Genomic DNA, 22,428 nt, shown 5'->3' on the forward strand with positions numbered 1-22,428 from the left:
AGTGAATTACTTTTTTGCTCTTTTTCTTTACATTTGGCAGGGGAGTCATGGGACTAGACTGAAACTAACCTTCCCAGAAGAATGCATCTGCACTTACTTTCCCCAAAAATGTCAGAAGATCTACAGTTTTCTCAAATTGTATTCAGTGACCCTTCCCCCAAAATGATATGCCACATTTTAAGAAGAGGGATATATTTTCGGTTTAAGAAGGACAGGGTTACACTAGGATGTAAGGCGGGTCACTGAAAGTCTGTGAAGGACAGATTGTAGGAGGTAAGATGCCCATTGGAGGACACCCTTTAAGAAGTCATCACAGGTGCCAAAGTGAAACCCAAGTGCCTGAACCAGAGGCACGGCAGAGCTGTGCCCAGGAAAGAACAGATGCAAAAGGTTACGAGGCAATGCAAACAGGGAGCTTAGGTGTCTCCAGGCTTTCTGCCTTTGAGTGACCACGCAGATGCAGTGTCATTGGTCAAACTAGAAAATTTAGGGAGAGGACCAGACTTGTAGGAAATGATGAATTCCGTTGTGTGAAGCTTGAGTTTGAGTTTACCATGAAAGAACAAGGTGGAGTCTCCCTACAGAAAGTTGCAGGTTGGGAGTGATGGAGATGGAGCTCTCCTAATGAGTGAGTGTAGAGTGAGATGGAAGAGAAGCAGGGGAGGGAAAACCTCAGTGTCCCAACATTTTCAGGATACACCGAGGAAAAAGAGCCAATGACTTACAGAAAAGCTGAAAGAGGGGAAAGGAAAACCAAAGAGACATTCCAAAGGCTCCAAGAGTTGAGTAAATCAAACAAGGGCAGAAATGGTCCTTTCACTTTGGTAACTAGGAAGTTGATGAACACTCAGTGACAGAAACTTCACTTCAGTGAATGGAGTTCAGGCCAAAATCAATGATTAGGAAGTGAAAGTGAAGAGATGAGAAGTTTTTCTAGAATTTCTCCAGTTAGATTGGGAAAATCTAACTGGACCTCTGAACAGCATTCTAACCTATTGGTCAGGTCCTCTTTTTTGATAAACCCTTTTTCCTTGGTCTCATTCAGACCTCATGTTCAAGGGGTCCCTGAGGTGCCCTAATTCCTTCCTCTCTGTTCTTCCTTTGCAAGCTCATTCCCCTGTCCCACTTTGAAAAGGTGACTTCTCAGGGCTCGATGCTAGGCCCTCCTGTCTTCTCTCTTCATACACTTCTCCCAGGGAATTCTATCCATGCTTGCATTTTAAATACCATCATAAAAGTGATTTTAAAATGAATATTTTAGCCCAGACCTTTTTGACTCTTTGACTTCTCCGCTTCCCTGATGCAAAGCACCTCAAATTTGACCTGTTCAAAGCTCAACATTTTTGTTGTTGTTGCTGAAACAGCGTCTCGCTCTGTTGCCCCGGCTGGAGTGCAATGGGATGCCATGATGGTTCACTGCAGCCCCAATATCCTGCTCTCAGATGATTCTCCTGCCTCAGTAGCTGGGACTACAGGCTTGTGCCACCACACCGGCTATTTTTTTCTTTTCTTTTTTTTTTTTTGTCGCGACAGGGTCCCGCTATGTTGTCCAGGCCAGTCTTAAACTCCTGGGCTCAAGTGATCCTCCTGCCTTGGCCTTCCAAAGTGCTGGGATTACAGGTGTGAGCCATGGCACCCAGCCAAAGCTAAACTCTTGATACCTGCCATATCCCCAACCCCACCAAGATTGCCTGCCCCTGTGTTCCCATAATCAGAAATTGTCACCACCATCTATCCAAAAATCCATCTGTCTGTCTTAACACTCTTTCCTTCAGCTCTTTACTTCCTAAACATCATCAGATTCTGTCCACTCTATTACTCCAAACTATCATTATATTTATTCTGTCCCATTGCGTAGCCTATTCAGTGGTCTCCCTATATCCCCTCTTTTCTCCCTCCAATGCATTCAGCAAAATGCAGCCAGAATGAGCTTTCAAAACTGAAATCAGGTTATGTCACCTTTGCTTAAAACCTTTCAGGAGCTACCCATTGCTTTCTGTATAAAAACCAAAATCTTCAGAATACCACGGCCTTTCTCTCTAGCCTCACTTCCTACCACGGTCTCCCCTGAGGGTTTGTCATCTTGGCCTCCACTACATTCGTCCTCAACATTCTCTTCTTCCTCAGAGCCTTTGCACATGCTCTTGTCTCTTCCCAGAATACCTTCCCTACCCCCAGTACCAGCAAAATCTCACTGGCCTTCAATTAGTAACTTAAATGTAATTTACGACCTGCTAAATCTCCATCAGCTCATGGTTCACAGATGGCACTTATTGTATATTTGAAAGAATGGATGAAAAAGACTGAGCACTAGCCAGAAGAAAATAGAGGTTCAGGGGAGGGGGGACCTTTAAGATGAGAATGATTTAAAGCCAACAGCAATGAAATGATTTGTCTGACCAAGGTCAAACAGTGAGTTGGTGGCAAAGCCAGGGCTACAATCCACAACTTTTGATTCCTGGCCTCCCCATGTCCCACACTAATCCCTTATTATATGTCTTAGATGAAGTTTGCTGTAGTGAAGCCCTCATCTCATTTGCTTTCCCCAAAGTACTCTGACATGTTGACCACCACACATACCAGGAATACGTATTAACACAGTTTCAGGAGCATGACCCAGGAAATTCTGTAATAGATGCAAACTATCTTCCTGTTTAAGACCCTAGTGGAGTTGTTCAGTGGTGTGGCTCTTAAACTCCTATCCAAGAAGGGCCACCTGGCTCCCACACAGCCAAGCCATCGCTGACTGACGTGTTTACGGAAATATACTTCACACTTGTGTCTTGCGGGTCGCACATGCCACTCAGGATAAACTTAGAGATTTTTCTTTGGCATTTTTTTCTCCATTGTACAGATTCAGACATTTAAAGCTTATTACATAGAAACTGACCTAAAAGTGACCGGGCCTTTGGAGAGAATGGCAGGAAATTGGTTACAATAGATATGGACCCACCTGGGGAAACAGAACTAGTAGAGGTGAACATGAACCCATCCCAGGTCCGATGTTGTTAGTCCAAAAAGATTAGAGTAAGTTGAAGAAAACATCAAACAAACAGAATAAAAAATTCAGCAAGGAAATTCAGAGTGGTACACTTGGGGAGAAAAAGCAGATTTTGCCAATGTAAGACCAGGAGAAAAACTGGTTGTGCTTCAGCATAGCAGTATCTTGGGAGAATAACAAAACAAGTTTAAGCAGAGTTGTGCCGTGCAGATTGCCTGAAAGGAACCAGGCCTGCCTGATGCAGAATCATGATGCATGCAGAGGATGATGTCCAAGGTCCCCGGGAGCAGAACTCCATAAAATTCACTTAACTCTTTTACTAGGTGACTAATTAAAAAGCAGTTAATGAGAGTGATAATTCTGGGCAATGGAATTCAGCCATGAAAGTGGTTAATGACCTGAGGCTGCAGCTCAGGTCTGTGCCTCCTCTAGCATGATTCTGCTCCCAGAAGTGCCTCCTAGACTTTAGCAGAAGCTGCACAGAGTTTCAAGAATCCGGGATATCTGGGAAGAGGTAGAAGAGAGCGTTGGGCAACAGAAAGGAGTAAGCAAATATTAAAGGGTTTATTTACAGCAGAAAGTAAAAAGAAGGAAGCTCACCACAATGGAAGCTCAATTAATGTGGTTTGCTTGAGCTACTGCCTTGCTGACTGAAGGAGTGGATAGAGCATGTGGCAGTTTGCACAGTCTGGGAGACCTCGCTTCTCAGGTCCTTATTTAGTGATGCCATCTTGATAGCTTGAAGTCAGACAGGGTGGCAGTATTGACATCACAGGAAATAGGCAAAAACTATAAATCAGAATTTTTCCCTCCCCTCCAAGCCAGTTGTTTAACATCTACCAACTTACCACTGGGTCACTTCATTGAAATCCCTGTGGGAGCAGAGTTCCTGGGGTTCTTGCCTTAAGAATAAACCTGAACGTGTTTTGGTTTTGCTTTTCTGTTTAATTACTAATACACAGTGGCACTCTTCAATTATCTTTTATTACACAACCAGAGTGGCTCAGCATTTGTGAAGTCTCCTGGCAAACTCACCATCATTTTAAACATGGTTTCTGTGGGGAAGTTTTCCAAGTTGCAAGTTACTGAGCTTAAAATAAATGTTTGGGAAAGAGCCCATTTGGAAGTTAGGAGCTTTCAATTCTGAGTCCTGATAGGGAAGTTGGAAAACAGAAAGAATCATGCCAGTTTTAAAATATAGGTTGCAAAATATAGGTTGCAAAATTCTAAGTGAAAAGGCAAAAGGAATAGAATTATTTAACTTGGAGAACAGAAAGATGAAGAGCAATTGAATAACGGGGGGTGAGTGCCAGCTGTTTGCTTTTGGCTTCTGTTTCTCGTGGGGGTTTTTTTCTTCTCCCACTGTAAGCCTCAGGGATTTGGTTAAACAAGGAGATAAATATCTTTGTAGTATTATTCTCGAATGAATAATTGGTAGATTTTATTTCAAACATCTGCAAACTTCTTTTCCTCGATCAGGGATAATTTACATATAACCTGCGTTGAGGACCAAGAAATAGTTAAGACAAGGTTACTTGTCTACTTGAAGGTTAATTGTCAACTTTATGATCCTGAGTCTACAGATGGCATAATGTATTTCAAAACTTTGAGAAACATGATATAATTAAGCAAATCTTTTTTTATATCACAGAATATCTAAATACAGAATTTATTATTTTTCTATCAAAAATGAATATTGTAAAACTTAGACTATTAGCCTTATCTATAGTAGTATTATATTATCTACATCTGTTAGAATTGTCTATTACTAGCATCTATATTACGAGCACAAAACCTTAAATCAAGCATTCTAAATCAATACTTTTTGATAATTTTACGAGGGAAATGATGCTATTTTGGGCTTGTTAAATGAGAGTTATTTTCAGTTATTCATTCAGAAGAGATGAGAGAATTGCTTTCTAAAAGATATTACAGTACCCTGATTTGGCATTTTCTTAAAGAGATGCGAAACAATGAAACAGCAGCTGTAAATCTGCCACTTGGAGCCTTAGAGGACTCACATCGCTCCCAGGCCTTGGTTTAACAGTTGGTTTATGATGTGGTTTCAGAATAACACTTTTAAACGTGGTATATCCCTTCATGCAAAACTGACATAAATCCATAAAGCTTTTAATGATGTTTCTAAAATACAGCCAAAGTATTCTCTGAGGCATATTTTTGGGTTGTTTATCTAAAATCTCTAGATTTCTGAATCTCCCTTCATGATCTGCCTTGGAATTGCTGTCTCCAGGGCAGCTGATAAACTCATCACGTCTCACCCAGGCGGGGACCACTCAGCTTCGTGCCCCATCAGGTACATTATCCCACCTCAGCTTCCACCCCAAGCATCTCACACCCTTGTGCGCATAAGTATCACCTGGGAACCTGCGAAAAGTGCTGCTTCTCCAGAACCTCTGAGCTAAATTCTGGGACTAGGCCTGGGGACCAGCATTTTAATAGGCTCCCAGGAAAGTGGTCCCAGAAATGATGTGACAGTCTCAGCTCTACATGCTCTCTGACTCCAGTTCTGGTTCTGGGATGGAGTAACTGGAGAGAGGCTCGCATGTGGAAACCGAGGTTCTTGCCGGTGACACACTGCACCTGTCACTCAGGTGCTGGGGTCTCTGCTGCCCGGACCCTTCCCTCCCTAGGCCAAGTTCTGTGCTCCTCAGTCTTGCATTTCAAGTGCCTAGTATGCGTGTCTTCTCCTGCACATCATCCTGCCTGCCTCACTCTGATTTGTTTGGATCTCCTAGCCTCCATCTCTAGCCTGCCTCCCACCCTCCCTCCAAGTCCCAGGTCCACCTCTTCTCACCCGCGCCAGAGTCTGTTCTCAGGTAATGACCCCCACATTCTCTGGCAGAACCTCTCTCTGTGGCAAACTGAATTGCACAGTGTGTTTGCTCCAGGCGGCCCACCCCACCTGCCCTTCCTAATTTCTCCTCCCTCCCCTGTCCTCTGTTAGACACGTTTACGGAAGCCGGTCCTAAGAGTGTCCATCTGTCCCACCAGACTTTGAACTACTGAGGGCAGGGGTCACCTGTGCCTTACTTGTGGGATCCCCAACACCCAGCTGAAATGTGGTGGGAGCCTCAGGGGTCTCAAATGAATGACCGATTCTATAAAAGAAGCACGTGAAGTTTGTCCAGGCGGCATGATGCCTGGGACCTCAGACCCTCTCACTGCCAACACACTGTGCCTTCAGCTAGAAAGCTGCTCTTCATCCCCGCCACCTGTACTTGGCTACCCACCTCTGGCTCTCTGGTTCCCAGCTTAGATGTCTTTTCCCACAGTAAGTCTTCCACCACCCCTGTGTTCCAGGGGGCCCTGTGTCTACCTGATCTTGCACTTACCCCTCTGCATTCTAATAATCTGTTTATCCGAATCCTCCTCCAGGTCTGGAGCTCCTTCAGAGCGAGAGTTGTCAGCACCCAGCATCGTGCCCAGGGTGCAGTCCGTGCTCAATAGATGTTTGCTGAAAGCTAACTCAGGACATTTAGGTAGCAAGATGGGGTTCCCATCACATAGCTGCTAAATAAACCGCCATAACATTCACTGTATTGTACTCACACTATTGATGTGTCTCCTCCCACAACTACTGCTAGATGGAAATCTTCTCACGGGAAGTGACTGTATTTTGTTCATCTTCACACGTCAGTAAGTCAGGCAGCAATGAGCATGGATTAAGTAGCTGTTCAGTCCTATGTTTTCCAAGAAGGATGCTTTTGGCATGTGAAGCAGGAGAATTCTAATTTTTTTTTTTTTTCTTTTCATTTTTGGAGACGGAGTCTCTCTCTGTTGCCAGGCTGGAATGCAGTGGCGCGATTTCAGCTCACTACAACCTCCACCTCCCGGGTTCAAGCAATTCTCCTGCCTCAGCCTCCTGAGTAGCTAGGACTACAAGCACCTACCACCATGCTTGGCTAATTTTTGTAATTTTAGTAGAGATGGGGTTTCACTATGTTGGCCAGAATGGTCTCGATCTCCTGGTCTCGTGATCCGCCAGCCTCGACCTCCCAAAGTGCTGGGATTACAGGTGTGAGCCACCATGCCCGGCCCGAGAGAATTCTTAATTGCATAAGACAGCCCCGTACACTGCAGGACATGCTGCTGTCCTTGCCCGTGCCCACTAAATTTCATTGGTATCCCAATCATTTTAACAACTACCCCACCTACACACACAGTTACCAAAGCTTTGGGGGTAAGAGGACCAGGAGGAAAATTGCACAGCACAGTTGAAAAAATTTTCACAGCATAGTTGAAAAGCTACAGTTAAGTCTTTTCCTTACAACTTGGTCAGAAGAAATGGACTCTGTAACAGTGCCGTGGTGGATTGTATGTGTCAATGTAATTAAGAAAGAGAGGATCTCTGAAATATAAGATATTTATTTGGAAATAAAGCATTGCAATGGGAATATGCATGCCATAGTTAACTATGTGCATATTCAGGTAGGTGAAGACACAGGTTTTTAAAGAAAAAAAGGAGGAGGATTACATAATTGTTTTAAAATAATTATCCTTAGCTACAAAGATCAATGACAAGGGTGACACCAGTCCAAGGTTGGACAGGCAAATTCTGGGCAGATGTTCTTGTAGAAGTGTTTTTTGTTTTTTGTGTTTTGTTTTGTAAGGTGGCAATGGTGTTTGTGCAATGTTGTGCTTTTTGCAGAGTCTTTGTGATAGTTCTTGTAATCAGGCATTTATTCATGGCCTTCCCCAGCTCAATTTCTCAGGGCCTTGTTTTTTTTTTTTTTTTTTTTTTTGTTAATGACTTCATTTTGATTCTGACAACTTTCACACGTGTGTGGTGATGTGAGGTGGAGGACAGGAGGTGTCACCCTCAATATACAGTGGTAACCTGTCTTTGTAATAATAGTTCACTAATCTTTCCTGAGCACTTATATATTCCAGGCACTAAGCTATGTGTTATACAGTTTATTTAATCCTCACAACCACCTATGAGGTCCCATTTTTTAGAGATGAAACTGAGGCTGAGAGAGTTTCAAGACATTGACCCAAGTTAACACAGCTGCTACAGACAAGGGCAAGATATAACCCCAGGCATCGGACTTCACTGCTCTGTGCCGACCTCTTTAACAAGAACAAACATCAGAATTCTCAGATGGAAGACTCCTATTAAAAACTGTCCTCTCCCATTAATTTTAACGTAGAGCAATTTTGCAAAATATATCCTGCATAGTGTTAATTTAGTGGGATGTCAAGTGTTGTGAGATTAACGGTTGCATGGGCGATGGAGTGTAAGAAATGCTTTCAGCAAGGCCCTTGTAGAAGGCCATGAAACAGAAACCATGAAGACCACAGGAGCCCTAAGGTGGCACAACCCTTCACAGTAAGTCAGGGGTGATTTAGAACATTGCTGAGCAAACAGCAGAGAGACCGGCAACAGGAGCTTGCTGGCCGTGAAGTGCCTAATATCCAGTAAGTGCTGCTCAGGCTCTAGGAAAAGGCTGATGCAGGAAGGATTTCTTTCTTCTAATTTCTCAATAATAATAACAATATATACTATTTATTGAGTACTAATTACTCTCCACTTTAGTGGAAATACCGAGGCCTAGAAAAATTTGTTAAGTAACTTCTCCTAAAGTCATACAGCTATTTAGTGGCAGAGCCAAGTTTGAACCCAGTTCTCTCTGACTTCAAGACATGTGATTGTAAACCCTATACATAAAGGCTCCAGGGACCTAGGGTTTATCAAAGGCTTTCCTGTGTGAATATCCAAGCAAATTCTGTCTCAAAGAGGATGCCCCTATGGGTTCCTTGTACAAGGGATTTATTTTTGGCATATCTCTTCAACCTGACAATTAGTGCCGTGGTCTGAGTACATGAAAATTTTTTTCAGGGTATGTAAACTTTTTGTCTTAGTATGTGTAATTTTTTTCTGGTATAATGTAAGTTTCTTAAATTTTACTTTCTTTTTAATTGTATAGATTTCCATATGATATGGTTTGGCTCTGTCCCCACCCAAATTTCAAATTGTAGTTCCCATAATCCCCACATGTTGTGGGAGGAACCTGGTGGGAGGTAATTTAACCACAGGAGGAGGTCTTTCCTGTGCTGTTCTTATGATGATGAATAAGTCTCACAAGATCTGATGATTTTATAAATGGGAGTTCCCCTGCACATGTGCTCTCTCTCGTCTGCCGCCGTGTAAGACATGACTTTGCTCCTCCTTTGCTTTCCACCATGATTGTGAGGCCTCCCCAACCACATAGAGCTGTGAGTCCATTAAACCTGTTTTTCTTTATAAATCAGCCAGTCTCTGGTATGTCTTTATTAGCAGCATGGGAACAGAATAGTACCTCATACTTTGTTACATGCTTTTTTTTTTTTTTTTTTTTTTGGATAGGAGTATTTGTGTTGATGCAATAACATCTTTGTCCATAGAACTCAGTCAGATGCCCTTCCTGGAGCCAGTGCCTGCACTCCATGAGCTGCTGCTGGAGAGGTCATCATAGGGTGTCTGCATCAGACCTCTCCTCATTTTTCAATTCTCTCTCTCCTTTATAACAGATGTTGGCGCATTTTTTGAAGAAGGGATGTGGCTACGATATAACTTCCAGGCACCAGTAATCAACGCCAGAGACTCCGGCAGCAGAGTAGAGAACTCTCCTGACCAGCAGAACTCCCACCCGGACCTGGCCCAGGAGGAGATCCGCTTCAGCTTCAGCACCACCAAGGCGCCCTGCATTCTCCTCTACATCAGCTCCTTCACCACAGACTTCTTGGCAGTCCTCGTCAAACCCACCGGTAAGGTCGAGGATACCCAGCCTCTGTCGTTTAACATTTCGGCAGACAGAATGTTCTAGCAAGAGTCTATAGATTGTTCTTGGTTTGTTCTTTATTCCCCATGGGCCTTATTGAGAAAGTCACATAACTTCTTTGAACCCCATTTCTCTCCATGAATATCAGGAAAACAACTTGCCAGCTGGGTGAGTCAGAGCAAGGTGTTAGAGTAATAATGTTGATGAGGCATGTTGCATTCTTTACAAGAACACTGTTTCATGAATAAGAGATAGGTTTGTGTGTGTAATGATCATTTTTTCTTCCTACTAAATAAACACATTCGGCTGGACACTGTGGCTCATGCCTGTAATCCCAGCACTTTGGGAGGCCAAGGTGGGTGGATCACTTGAGCTCAGGAATTTGAGACCAGCCTGGCCAATATGGCAAAACCCCATCTCTACAAAAAATACAAAAATTAGCTGGGTGTGATGGTGCATGCCCATAGTCCCAGCTACTCAGGAGGCTGAGGTGGGAGGATCACTTGAGCCCAGGATGTCGAGGCTGTAGTGAGCCATGATCGTGCCACTGCACTCCAGGCTAGGCAACACAGTGAGACCCTGTCTCAAAAGAAAAAAAAAGACTAATAAGAAAGACTAATTAAAAAATAATTACATTCACTAAATGTGCTAAACAGAGATGGGCTTTGAATGAGTAAAATTAATTTTACATAAATTAATTTTATCCTGATTTATGATAGTATACCAGTAGGTTGTTACAGAATGTTTAAACTTTCAATCAGAATAGAAAATCAGAAATGTTTTCATTCCTGATCCTCTCAGAACTTTAAATTCACGAAATATATCCCTGTCATAAAGGTTCCTTAAAGCAGGAGGGCTTTTTTAATTTTAATTTTTTTTTTTGAAATAGGGTCTTGCTTTGTTGCCCAGGCTCTAGTGCAGTAGCAGGATCACAGCTTACTGCAGCCCTAACCTCTCAGGCTCAAGCGATCCTCCCACCTCAGCCTCGCAAGTAGCCAGGACCACAGGCACACACCACCACTCCCAGCTAATTTTTTAAATTATTTGTAGAGATGGGGGTCTTACTATGTTGCCAGGCCTAGTCTTGAATTCCTGAACTCAAGAGATCCTCCTGCCTTGGCCAAAGTGCTGGGATGACAGGCATGAGCCACCATGCCCAGCCCAGGGGTGGATTTTTACTTGTAATATCCTGGGCCATCTTGGTCATCAAACATACATTAAGCCAGAGAGGATCTCAGTGCATCTAAAATTGGCATCCTGAGGAGAATATGCAAATGGGCTTGTGACCCTTCAGCAGTGACCTCTGAGAGACATCTAAGAAGCCCTGGAGTGTACAAACCTGCTGAACTTGAGAAGTCCACTTCCTCTCTGAAAATGAACTCATACACGCTTAAAGTTGTCAGATCACTTTTATTTATTTATTTATTTTTTGACATGGCATCTTGCTCTGGCGCCAGGCTGGAGTGCAGTGGCACAATCTCGGCTCACTGCAACCTCTGCCTCCCGAGTTCAAGCAATTCTCCTGCCTCAACCTCCTGAGTAGCTGGGATTACAGGTGCTTGCCACCACGCCTGGATAATTTTTGTATTTTTAGTAAAGACAAGGTTTCACCATGTTGACCAGGATGATCTCGATCTCTTGACCTCGTGATCCGCCCGCCTTGGCCTCCCAAAGTGCTGGGATTACAGGCATGAGCCACCACGCCCGGCCCTAAGATCACTTTTTTAATGAATAAAAATATTTTAAGAGCATGCAGGAACAAATCTCTCTAACTCACTTCCCATTGGAGCTGAAAATGTGGAGGCTTTCTCTCCCACTGCCCATCTGTTCCTGCCCTTCAGTGACTATTCCACTGTTATGGCATTTTAAAGAGCAAGAGTTTTGACTGGGCACTGTGGCTCATGCCTGTAATCCCAGCACTATAGAAGGCTGAGGCAGGAGGATTGCTTGAGACCAGTAGTTCAAGATCAGCCTAGGCAACATAGCAAGACACTATTTCTACCAAAAATATTTTAAAATTTAACTGGGCATAGAGGTGCACACTTGTGGTCGCAGCTACTCAACAGGCTAAGGAAGGAGCATTGCTTGAAGTCAGTAGTTCAAGACTAGCCTGGGCAACATAGCAAGACTCCATCTCTACCAAAAATATTTTTAAGATTAACTGGGCATGGTGATGTACACCTGCGGTCCTAGCTGCTCAGGAGGCTGATGGGGGAGGATCGCTGGAGCCCAGGAGTCGCTGGAGCCCAGAAGTGCAAGGCTGCAGTGAGCTATGATCACGCCACTGTACTCCAGCCTGGATGACAGAGCAAGAACCTGTCTCTAAAATAAAATAATTTCAAAAAAAGAAAACAAGGAAGATCAAGATTTTTTCCATGGGAGCCAGAACTGTTATTACTAACTTAATTCAGCTTGAGTTTTAAAAAACAGTAAATTAAACTCCCTCTCTGGGAAATGCACTGTTGCTTAAAAAGATGGAGGAAAAAGTATGTTCCCTAGGATTTTCCCCTTCTGAAATTATTCCTAAAGAAATAAGCCAAAAGTCAAAGATTCATCCTGAAGATGTTCATCCTAATGTTAACTATGAAAATAAAAATTGAAAAGAACTTGGAAGTTCAACTTTAGTAAAATAATAAAAGAGGGAGTCACCATTTTATGGAATATTATGTATCTACTAAAATATTTATGAACAGTGATTAATGATATGGAGAAATTTTATGTGATATTATGTTAAACGAAAAAAACAAAAATAAGATCCAGCCTTGAATGTGAAATATTAGCTCTGCAAAAATATATGGATGGAAAAAAAGCAATAATGTGAACACAAAAGTATTTGGTTGGATTGTGGATGATTTTTTTTTTCTCCTGAGCAATACTTTTGTATGAATGTCAAGTGCTTTATTCAGAAAGATGAAAATAGGAAATAAAATCAGGAAGTGAGGATGAAAGAGAGACAAGTATGGAGCCCCTGCTCTTCAGGAGTTCGCCAGTTTATTTCTCCTGGGTCAGGGTCGATAGCTTTTTTTAATCCACCAATGCTCACTACCCACATGGGCCAGCCTCCCACTGGGCAGATAAGAACCCTGGGTTTCTTCTCAGGTCCCTCCCTAGGAGGAGGGCTCTCACCTGGAGACTCAAGAAATTGATGAACACATTCCCACGCACGCTGTATTGTCTGCTCCTCAAGTCATTGCCACACTAAAATTTGGTCCTCAACTGTATTCACTACCTCACATGCCCACTGCTACACACCCACCGCTGCTGTGCCCTCACGCCTGTGTGAGCTCTTTCATTGTCTGCAAAGGCTTTGATCAATGGATTCCATATGAATGGCCACCATTCAATGAAGCTCACTTTGTGCCCAAAGCCATCCTGAATGTTGCCATGCATTAATTCCCATGAGCTGCACAACTCTATGAAGTCGGTACTGTTGTTATTGCCTTTCAACCGATGGCAACACGTGAGTACATGGAGGCTGTGTGACTGGCACACTCAGAGGATGTTGGGCCAGGCTGGGGTTTCTCAGTCTGGATGTCTAGTTCCAAACCCTGAGCTCCCCACCGGCCCCACTCTCTAGGGCAGGCATCTCTGGAACTCTCAGTGTGCTTGGAAAGCGAAGCTGGGTGGGTTCTGTCTCACTGTTGCAAGCCCATCCTCAAACTGCTGGTGAAAATGCAGCTTTTTCACCCTTCAAATACAACATGTTTTTATTCATTGAAGTTTAAAGTTAGAAAAAAAGGAAATCATTAGGAAAAAACATCAGTAAGGTCTACGCCAAAATATCGGGAAAAAGCTACTAGAACTAAACACCCTGGCATCACTCACATTTCACATATTGAAAGCTCTGCTCACTGTTCTCCAGAGCCAGCTGCCCCCAGCGCCACCACTGCCCCTCAGACACTTGCATTCCCAGGCTCAGTGTCCCTCACCAGTGCTCCATCCTTCCCTGCTCTTGTGGGTCACCCAGGCCAACAAGTCCTGTGGATTGGACTCATGGTGTCCTTTTCCTCCCCACCACTACCCTCTGAGGCAAATACCTTTTAATTCCTAATATTGTTCACATCATGGTGTCCATAGAAAATTATTATATTTGAATGGTACCTGGGTAAATGGATGAGGTCATGTTTTGGAGGCCAACTGCCCAATGACTCCAGCTGCATTCCCCTTCTGCAGGTCTGCCACGGTCTGAGGGGAGCCTTGCTCCTGTTACCCCATCACCTATTGGTGGGACAGCGGTGGGCTTCAGCTCGTTGGCTGGGAAATTCTCTCCCAGTCCATCTCTCTGCTTCCAGACTCTCCCCCTCACCCATTTTCACCACAGCCAGTGTTGCTTTCCTTTATATGGCGTCTTATTTTCTGTGGCTTATAACAGAATATCTAAAACTGGGTAATTCATAAAGAAAAAGAACTTATTTCTTATAGTTACAGAGGCTAAGACATCCGAGATCAAATGGCCAGATCTGATGAGGGCCTTATTGCTGGTGAGAACTCTCTGCAGTTCTGAGACAGCGTAGGGCATGACATAGCGAGGCTAAGCACGCCAGCTCAGGCCTCTCTTTCTCTTCTTATAGACAGTCCCACTCCCATGAAAACCTATTAATCCATTAACCCATTAACCCATGAATCTATGAATGGATCAATCCTTTCATGAGGACAGAGCCCTCATGATCCAGTCAACTCTTAAAGGGCTCACCTCTCAATATACCCACATTAGGGATTAAGTTTCAATGTGAGTTTTGGAGGGGATACTTACACTATAGCATAGGGATCTTATTTAAAAAGGATCTTATATAATATCCTTATTAAACACTCAGTGGTGCCCCATTCCAACAAAACCAGGAGAGATTCCCCAGTCCCATAAACTTGCAAGTTCGAGACCCACCAACCTCATGGGTGAGAACTTGGCCTGTAGAGCTAGACCGTCTAGGTTTGAGGTCGGCTTTGCCTTTTGTCAGTTGTCTTGGGCAGTCAATTGGCAGCTCCAGGCCTCCATTTGCTCATCCATAAAATAGTGTCTCCCTCACAAGAGTATTGTGAAACTCAGATGACAATACACGCGTGTCAACAGTTATTATTTCCCAGGTCCACAGAGTCAATCTACATTCTAACACATATTCAGCACCCCCTACTCTTCGTTTTTGAGAAGCTCATTACCCCTCAAGCACTCTGTGGTCATATGTGCCCCTGACCTTAGGCTCACAATGCTCCCTTACCTAGAAATCCCCCAGCTTCCTCTCTGGCCAGACACCTGCCTTTCATTCTAGGCTGAGATCAAGTCCCACCTCCTTTCAATGACTTCTCCTTGCTTTAAACTCCTATTCCACTTACTTTCAATGTCATTTGTTTGGCATTTAATGTACTGTACTGTTATCTGTCTCTGTTATAAATATGCCCTGTCTTCCCAGAGAGATGAAAAGCTCCCAGCACTACATCTCCTGCCTACCATAGGTACCCTGTAAGTGTGTGCTGATGATAATGATGATGACCAGGAGAGAATAAATCTGTTAAGCATGTTATTTGCTGCAGCCAATAAAAGAGCAGTCCCTTATAACTGCTTTAATTCACTTGGGAGATGAACATGAGACACAGAAGTGAAGCACCTCAACATTTGAATAATATTTTATTTTAATGGACAAATACTAGCGTTCTTCCTACCATCATTTAATGGTCCTCTTCTGCTATTATCTGAAAGGAATAAATACATTATTTAAATTTGATTATTCAAGAATATCACCATTACTGTTTATAGATAGTCACTATATATAAATTTAAAGTTCCAACTCATCTTTCTTTCTCAAAGCAAATAATTTCTGCTGCCATTAAGTGAAGCAGTTATAAGAATTTAAAATCATATCTACAAAGTCCAAGAAAGACAGAAAAGAAAAAAATAAAAAAGAAAACAATGCTGATTTTAATAGAGCTGAGGAACATAAAGGGGCCAGTGACAAAAATGACAGCAGAGAGGGAAATGTCCAGCGTGTTGCATAATTGCTGGTTCCTCCGACCTCTAGGCCTCTGTGTGTTTGTATCCTCAGAGCCACACTCATATTGCCTGACCCATGCCAGGGGATGGGCATGGCTTTATGTATTATAAGTGGAGTCTATACTTGTAACCAGGCAGAAGCCTATTTTCAGACCTTAAAAAAATGTTGTGCTAAATACATGTGTGCTGAAAAATGAATAAGAGATGAATCAAGACAGCTGTATATTTAAGAAAACTGGCTGGATGATATGATGTCAGAGCACCAGAAATAAGGCAGAGAGTAAAAACCTAAGACAATCAACTTGTTTTTTCTGCGTGTTGCCAAACAACTGCCTGATTATCTCCTTCACTCCCAAACAATGGATTATTTTCATGCTATTGGGTAAAGGAAAAACTGAGTAAACACTAAGGGGTAGAGAGAGAAGCAGCTCAAGAAGTAGGAGCAGCATATTCAAAGGCCCTGAGGTCAGAGGAGATCATATTTTCCAGGGAATAAGAGAAGTTCATGGTAGCTTGAATGTAAAAAGTGAGAGAGTGAGTGGCATGATTTGAAAATAAAGTAGCAGGAGGAACACACATCAGACAGGGCATTGCAACCTCTCTTTGGAAAGTACATCTTCATTCTGTAAAGAATTGGAAGGCTTTGAAGGATTTTAAATGGTCTGATAAAATAATCAGTTATACATTTTGAAAACACGGGGAAGAAGAAGGTATAGAAGCAGGGAGATTGTATTCGTCAGTTCTCACACTGCTATGAAGAAATACCTAAGACTGCGTAATTTACAAAGGAAAGAGTTTTCATTGACACACAGTTCCACATGGCTGGGGAGGCCTCAGGAAACTTACAGTAATGGTGGAAGGGGAAGCAAACACATCCTTCTTCACATGGTGGCAGCAGGGAGAAGTACAGAGCAAAGGAGGGAAAGCCCCTTGTAAAACCATCCCATCTCATCACAACTCAGTCACTATCATGAGAACAGCACAGAGGTAACCGCCCTCATGATTCAGTTACTTCCCACTGGGTCCCTCCCATGACACAGGAGGATTATGGGAACTACAGTTTAAGATGACATTTGAGTAGGGACACAGCCAAACCATATCAGAGACCATTCCCTTGTTTATTCAACAAATATTTATTCCACTCCTACTGTGCATCAGGCACTATTCTAGACATTGGGAATAGTCATAAATAATAGAAACAAAAATGCTTGCTCTCATGGAGCTTACCTTTGAATAGGAGAAGACAGACAATAAACAAATTGGTACAATCTATAGTCTGTTGTGTGTAAAAACTGTTATGGGGAAAATATGAGGCAGAAAAGGGAGTGCCTGGCTATGGAGAGGGTAAATTCCACTTTAACGAGGAGGTCACAGAAATGATCACTGAGAAGAGGACACGAGAGCAAAGACCTAAAGGCATGAGGGCATAGCCATGCAGAGACCTGGGGAATGAGCATTCTGAACAGAAGAACCAGTGACTGCAAAGGCCCTGGGATAGGAACAGGAAGCCAATGTGGATGGTGAGGAGTGAGCAAGGAGGAGAGTGAAAGGAGGTTAGGTCAGCAATAATGAGGAGATGACATAGAGCCTGGTGAGCCATTGCTAGAACTTTGATTTTTACTCTGAGTGAGACAGGGAGCCACTGGGATTTTGAGCAGAGGATCACTCTGACCACCCATGTGGTGAGGACCCTGTGTCTCTCAGGGTCAGAGGCCCAGTTGAGATCAGGGAAGGCTGGAGTAAGACAAAAGCTAGTATAATCCCAGCAAAAGACACTGGTGGCTTGGTCCAGGGGGTAGAGATGGAAATGGTGACAACTGGTAAGACTCAGAGCATATTTTGAAGATCAAGCCAAGAAGACTTGCCATCAGATGACACATGTCATATAGGAGAAAGAGGACAGTCAAGACGTTTGTCAAGAATAACTGGAAGGATGAATTGGCAATTAACCGAAATGTGGAAAACTGCAATGGAATACTTTTGGGGAAAAAGATCAATGCTCTGTTGCATATGTTATGTTTGGGGTTGCCAATAAGATATCTGAGAGAAATATCAAGTAGACAGTTTGTGAAAAGAGTCTGGAGTTCAAGAGAGAAGTCTGACTGGGGTACGAATTTGGTGTCTGATGGGCATACACCTTATTCAAAGGTCCTACATAGGATAGGATTGTTGGAGTAGGTAGTTAGACACGAGCAGGGCAGAAGAGGGTGCTCCCTCCTGCCAACCACCAAGAATGTGAGACAACCATCTGGTGATGGTCAGGCAGTTGCTAAACTGTCTTCTCTCTAAAATGATAATTGGCTGCAGCTGGCACCAAGGAACGAGTCTCTCAATAGATAGAAAACATCTGGAGCTGGTGAGCAGCAGCTTCCCAATAAGATCTCGGGAGTTGGGCGAGCGGGCCCAAGCATGCACACTAAGAGGCAAAGTGGTGGAGTTTAATGGGTATATGACCTTCCTCTAGGAACACTCAACTGAAAAAGGAAAGACGCCTCAAATGAGCATGCGCACCACTTCAGTAAACACCTGTGCACGCAGCCCCTCCCACGTGCTTGCAGGCCACTGCACAGGCAGACAGCCCGCCCCAAGGGAAGAATCAGGGGAGAGGAAACCAAACCCCAGAATTATGCCAATGTATAAAACCCCAAATCAAGGGCCAAACAGGGCACTTGGATCGCTCAAGTCGCCCGCTTGGCCCTCTTCCAAGTGTACTTCCTTCCTAAAACTTTTTAATAAACTTTCACTCCTGTTCTAAAACTTGCCGCAGTCTCTCCCTCTGCCTTAAACCTACTTCTGCCCCTCAAGCCGCATTCTTTCCTCCGAGGAGGCAAGGATCAAGTTTGCTGCAGACCCTTAGGGATTTGCCTTCAGTAACAGGATCACCATGGAAACAGGCATGAGTACAAAAGAGAATATGCTTCAGGGTTGTCTTTGGGGACTGCAAGAGTGAAGTGCCTCAAAATGAGGGGAAAAAACAGGTAGAGAAGGAAAACCAAAAGAGGGCGTGCTGGAGGCCAGGTGTTTCCAGGAGGCGAATGAACTCTGTACCGAATGAAGATGAGACCTGAGAGGGACCATTGCCTCTACTTCCCCAGGGGTCACGGGCCCAGCAAGAGACCATGGAACAGGCAAGACAGAAGTGAGACGGAGGGCTCGTGCTAAAATTGGGATGCGTTTGGAGGCAGCGAATGTACCCATCTCTTTCCATGGGATTCGGAGCAAAGAAAAGCAAAGGAAGAGAGGCCTCATTTGAGAGTGAAATGAGGTCAAGAGCAGTCATTTTTAAAGAGGAGGCTGACTAAGACCCACCGTCTTCTGCAATCCAGGCCGAAGATGGTGCAGGTAAAGCACGTGTGAGGATGAACCAGGAGCTCTGTGTGGAGCTGCCTCAGCCGGGAAGCAGGCTCCCTCTGGAATTCACACAAGGGCACCGCGGGTGCCAACAGAGAGCCTGTGGTTACCGAAGTGGAAAAGAGTGGGGGAATTTAGATAGATTTAGGAGACAAAAATCCAATCCACGGTGCTTAGTTTAAATGCCAGAGGCAAAGGAGTCTAGGATGACACACTAAGGTAAAACTCAGAAATAGTGAAGGTTTGTTGAATTTCATTTAGAAAACAAAAATAGGAAATGTAATTAGCTCTTGATTATTCTAACAAATGTTCCTTTGAAATCCAAGAACATGGCAAGTGTAATGTTAAAATGCCTAAATAAGGAAGAGTACAGTGTGTGTGTGTGTGTGTGTGTGTGCATGAGAAAAGTCTGAAAGGAGATACTCCCAAGATGTTTAGAAAAATTATCTTTGGGTGGTGGATTTCAGGTGACTTTCTTTTATTTTTTTTCTTTCTGTTTACTTTCTATGTTTTAATTAGCATGTTTTTTTGTAACTTAAAAATAAGAATATCAGTTTTGTGCCCCTAAAAAGCAAATGAAAGGTGACAAATAATCCATTGGGTGATTTACAACTGGTCAAATTCTTGCTAGATTGCTGGCTCCATTTTTAAGCTCTGAGATGTCAACATGAAAATTCCAATTTGAGTAACAAATGAGATAAAATATTGATGTCTTTAACGGGCAGATCACGAGGTCAGGAGATCGAGACCATCCTGGCTAACACGGTGAAACCCCGTCTCTACTAAAAAAATACAAAAAACTAGCCGGGCGAGGTGGCGGGCGCCTGTAGTCCCAGCTACTCGGGAGGCTGAGGCAGGAGAATGGCGTGAACCCGGGAGGCGGAGCTTGCAGTGAGCTGAGATCCGGCCACTGCACTCCAGCCCGGGCGGCAGAGCGAGACTCCGTCTCAAAAAAAAAAAAAAAAAAAAACTCATACCTAAGATACAACATTTATGCTTACAGATTAACTAAAAGCAGAATCCACATTGTCATATTAGTCATTTTGAATTTTTTTTATTGTGGAGAAGAAGCAAGGAGGAAAAAAAGAATATGCTGTTGAGGCAAAGTGAACTATCACTGAGGGCAAAAAGGGACTCAGGGGACCTGGGAAAGCCATCTTTCCCTTTGATTTGCATTTGGTTAGTCTGTAACCTAAAATAAAATTTATTACTTGGTCTCAATGAGGCCACCCAAAATCTCATCTTTAAAAACTATGTTTGACTGGGCACGGTGGCTCACACCTGTAATCCCAGCACTTTGGGAGACCAAGGCGGGCAGATCATGAGGTCAGGAGGTCGAGACCATCCTGGCTAACACGGTGAAACCCCGTCTCTACTAAAAATACAAACTAAATTAGCCGAGTGTGGTGGCGGGCGCCTGTAGTCCCAGCTACTCAGGAGGCTGAGGCAGGAGAATGGCGTGAACCTGGGAGGCAGAGCTTGCAGTGAGCTGAGATCGCGCCACTGCACTCCAGCCTGGGTGACAGAGCGAGACTCTATCTCAAAAAAAAATAATAAATTAAAAATTTTTTTAAAACTATGTTTATTTTTAAAGTTGTATGCTCATGATTCTTTTATATGCCCAATGTCACACTTTGCTGATGGGGTGAGAACATCCCTGCAGTCTGCATTTATTTTTTTATTTCACATAGTATTTCGTGGAGACTGCAGACGTCTCCTCCCTGCAGTCCTATATTGTATATGCTCTCATTCTTTGTGTCCAGGCACAATCCCAGCCTGGATCATTGAAACCATTTGCATCTTCAACTTTGAGACGACGGTCACTGAAGTTCACTATGGGCAGATTGTAAATATGGGCGAGCCTGGTGCTGTCAGCCAATATGGGTCATTAGGCCTCTGAGCTTCTGAATCCAAATTCAAATCTTGAATGTTATCTGTGGACGTCAAGGGAGGGGGGAAAGTTTATCAGAAATTGGCCAGGCACAGTGGCTCACGCCTGTAATCCCAGCATTTTGGGAGGCTGAGGCGGGCGGATAGCCTGAGGTTGGGAGTTCGAGACCAGCCTGTCCAGCATGGTGAAACCCCGTCTCTACTGAAAATACAAAAATTAGCCAGGTGTGGTGACAGGTGCCTGTAATCCCAACTACTCAGGAAGCTGAGGCAGGAGAATCGTTTGAACCTGGGAGACAGAGGTTGCAGTGAGCCAAGATCGCACCATTGCACTCCAGCCTGGGCAAGAGCAAGACTGTCAAAAAGAAAAGAAAAAAGGAAGGGAAGGGAGGGGAGGGGAGGGGAAGGGAAAGGAAAGGAAGGGAGGGGAAGGGAAGGGGAGGGAAGGGAAGGGAAGGATGTGATATTAAAATGAAATTTAGGGCAAACAAATTACTCAGCTTCTTTCTTTTTTCTTCTATAGGAAGCTTACAGATTCGATACAACCTGGGTGGCACCCGAGAGCCATACAATATTGACGTAGACCACAGGAACATGGCCAATGGACAGCCGCACAGTGTCAACATCACCCGCCATGAGAAGACCATCATTCTCAAGGTATACATACGTGTACATATAAATTACATATAACATCACATTATGGCCCCTGTCCCTGTAATGCTTGGCCATTGGTTTCGTTTTGAGGGGACAGAAGTGGAAGAGATGCTTTTTACACTTTCTCCTACAAGTGCATAACTAGTGAAGTAGAAATATATATAATTCTGACAAGGAAAGACAATGATGAAGTTGATGACATTTTTTTAGGGGGAAATAGAATGAGTGTTTATTCCATATAGTCTTTCTGGTTTTCCCAGTTCTAGACCCACATATCTATCAGTTTACTGCTTTTATCCATCGCACTATCTTTCTACACCAAGCTCTCAGACATCTGAAACTTACCGTGTTTCCCAGCAAAGGTTATTTTGGTTTCTCTGACCTACTTCTTTCACTACTCCAACACAATACAAAGAGCTGTATTTTTTTCCCCCTCTCTCTCTGTAGAGCTTTTGCCTTAAAAATCCTCAAAACACAGTCTTTCCCCAGAATCTCAGACTCTGGTTGTAGGCTTTCAGCACACAAAGGGATGGTTTTATTATGACACTCAAATTTTATTTCAGGTTCATTGATGACCCCTGCCCCCACCACAGATTTTTACAGTGAAGAAACCAGCTTGGGCAACACCATGAATAAAACATAATGTGAGGAGGTCTCCCTGGGAGCTAGGCCAAGAGATCAAGGATGGGAACTGTCACTGCATTCTCTAGAAGGAGTTCAAAATAGATGCCTGTCAGGAGAAAGAACAGCAGGAGGACGCTGTTTTG

The 22,428-nt window shown here is 43.6% G+C and overlaps 1 protein-coding gene across 2 annotated transcripts in view; it reads left to right on the top strand.

Annotated features, from left to right (window-relative positions):
• Positions 1 to 22,428, top strand: part of CNTNAP2 (contactin associated protein-like 2) — a 2,310,676-nt gene that overhangs the window by 2,089,349 nt on the left and 198,899 nt on the right. For both annotated transcript variants that reach the window (XM_011941411.1, XM_011941412.1), the window contains 2 exons: positions 9,533 to 9,769; positions 21,531 to 21,664. In XM_011941411.1, the coding sequence (XP_011796801.1) occupies positions 9,533 to 9,769; positions 21,531 to 21,664 (371 nt within the window). The remainder of the gene's footprint in view (positions 1 to 9,532; positions 9,770 to 21,530; positions 21,665 to 22,428) is intronic.

The sequence above is a fragment of the Colobus angolensis genome, unplaced genomic scaffold (genome assembly GCF_000951035.1).
Source record: "Colobus angolensis palliatus isolate OR3802 unplaced genomic scaffold, Cang.pa_1.0 Scaffold2, whole genome shotgun sequence".
NCBI lineage: Eukaryota > Metazoa > Chordata > Mammalia > Primates > Cercopithecidae > Colobus > Colobus angolensis.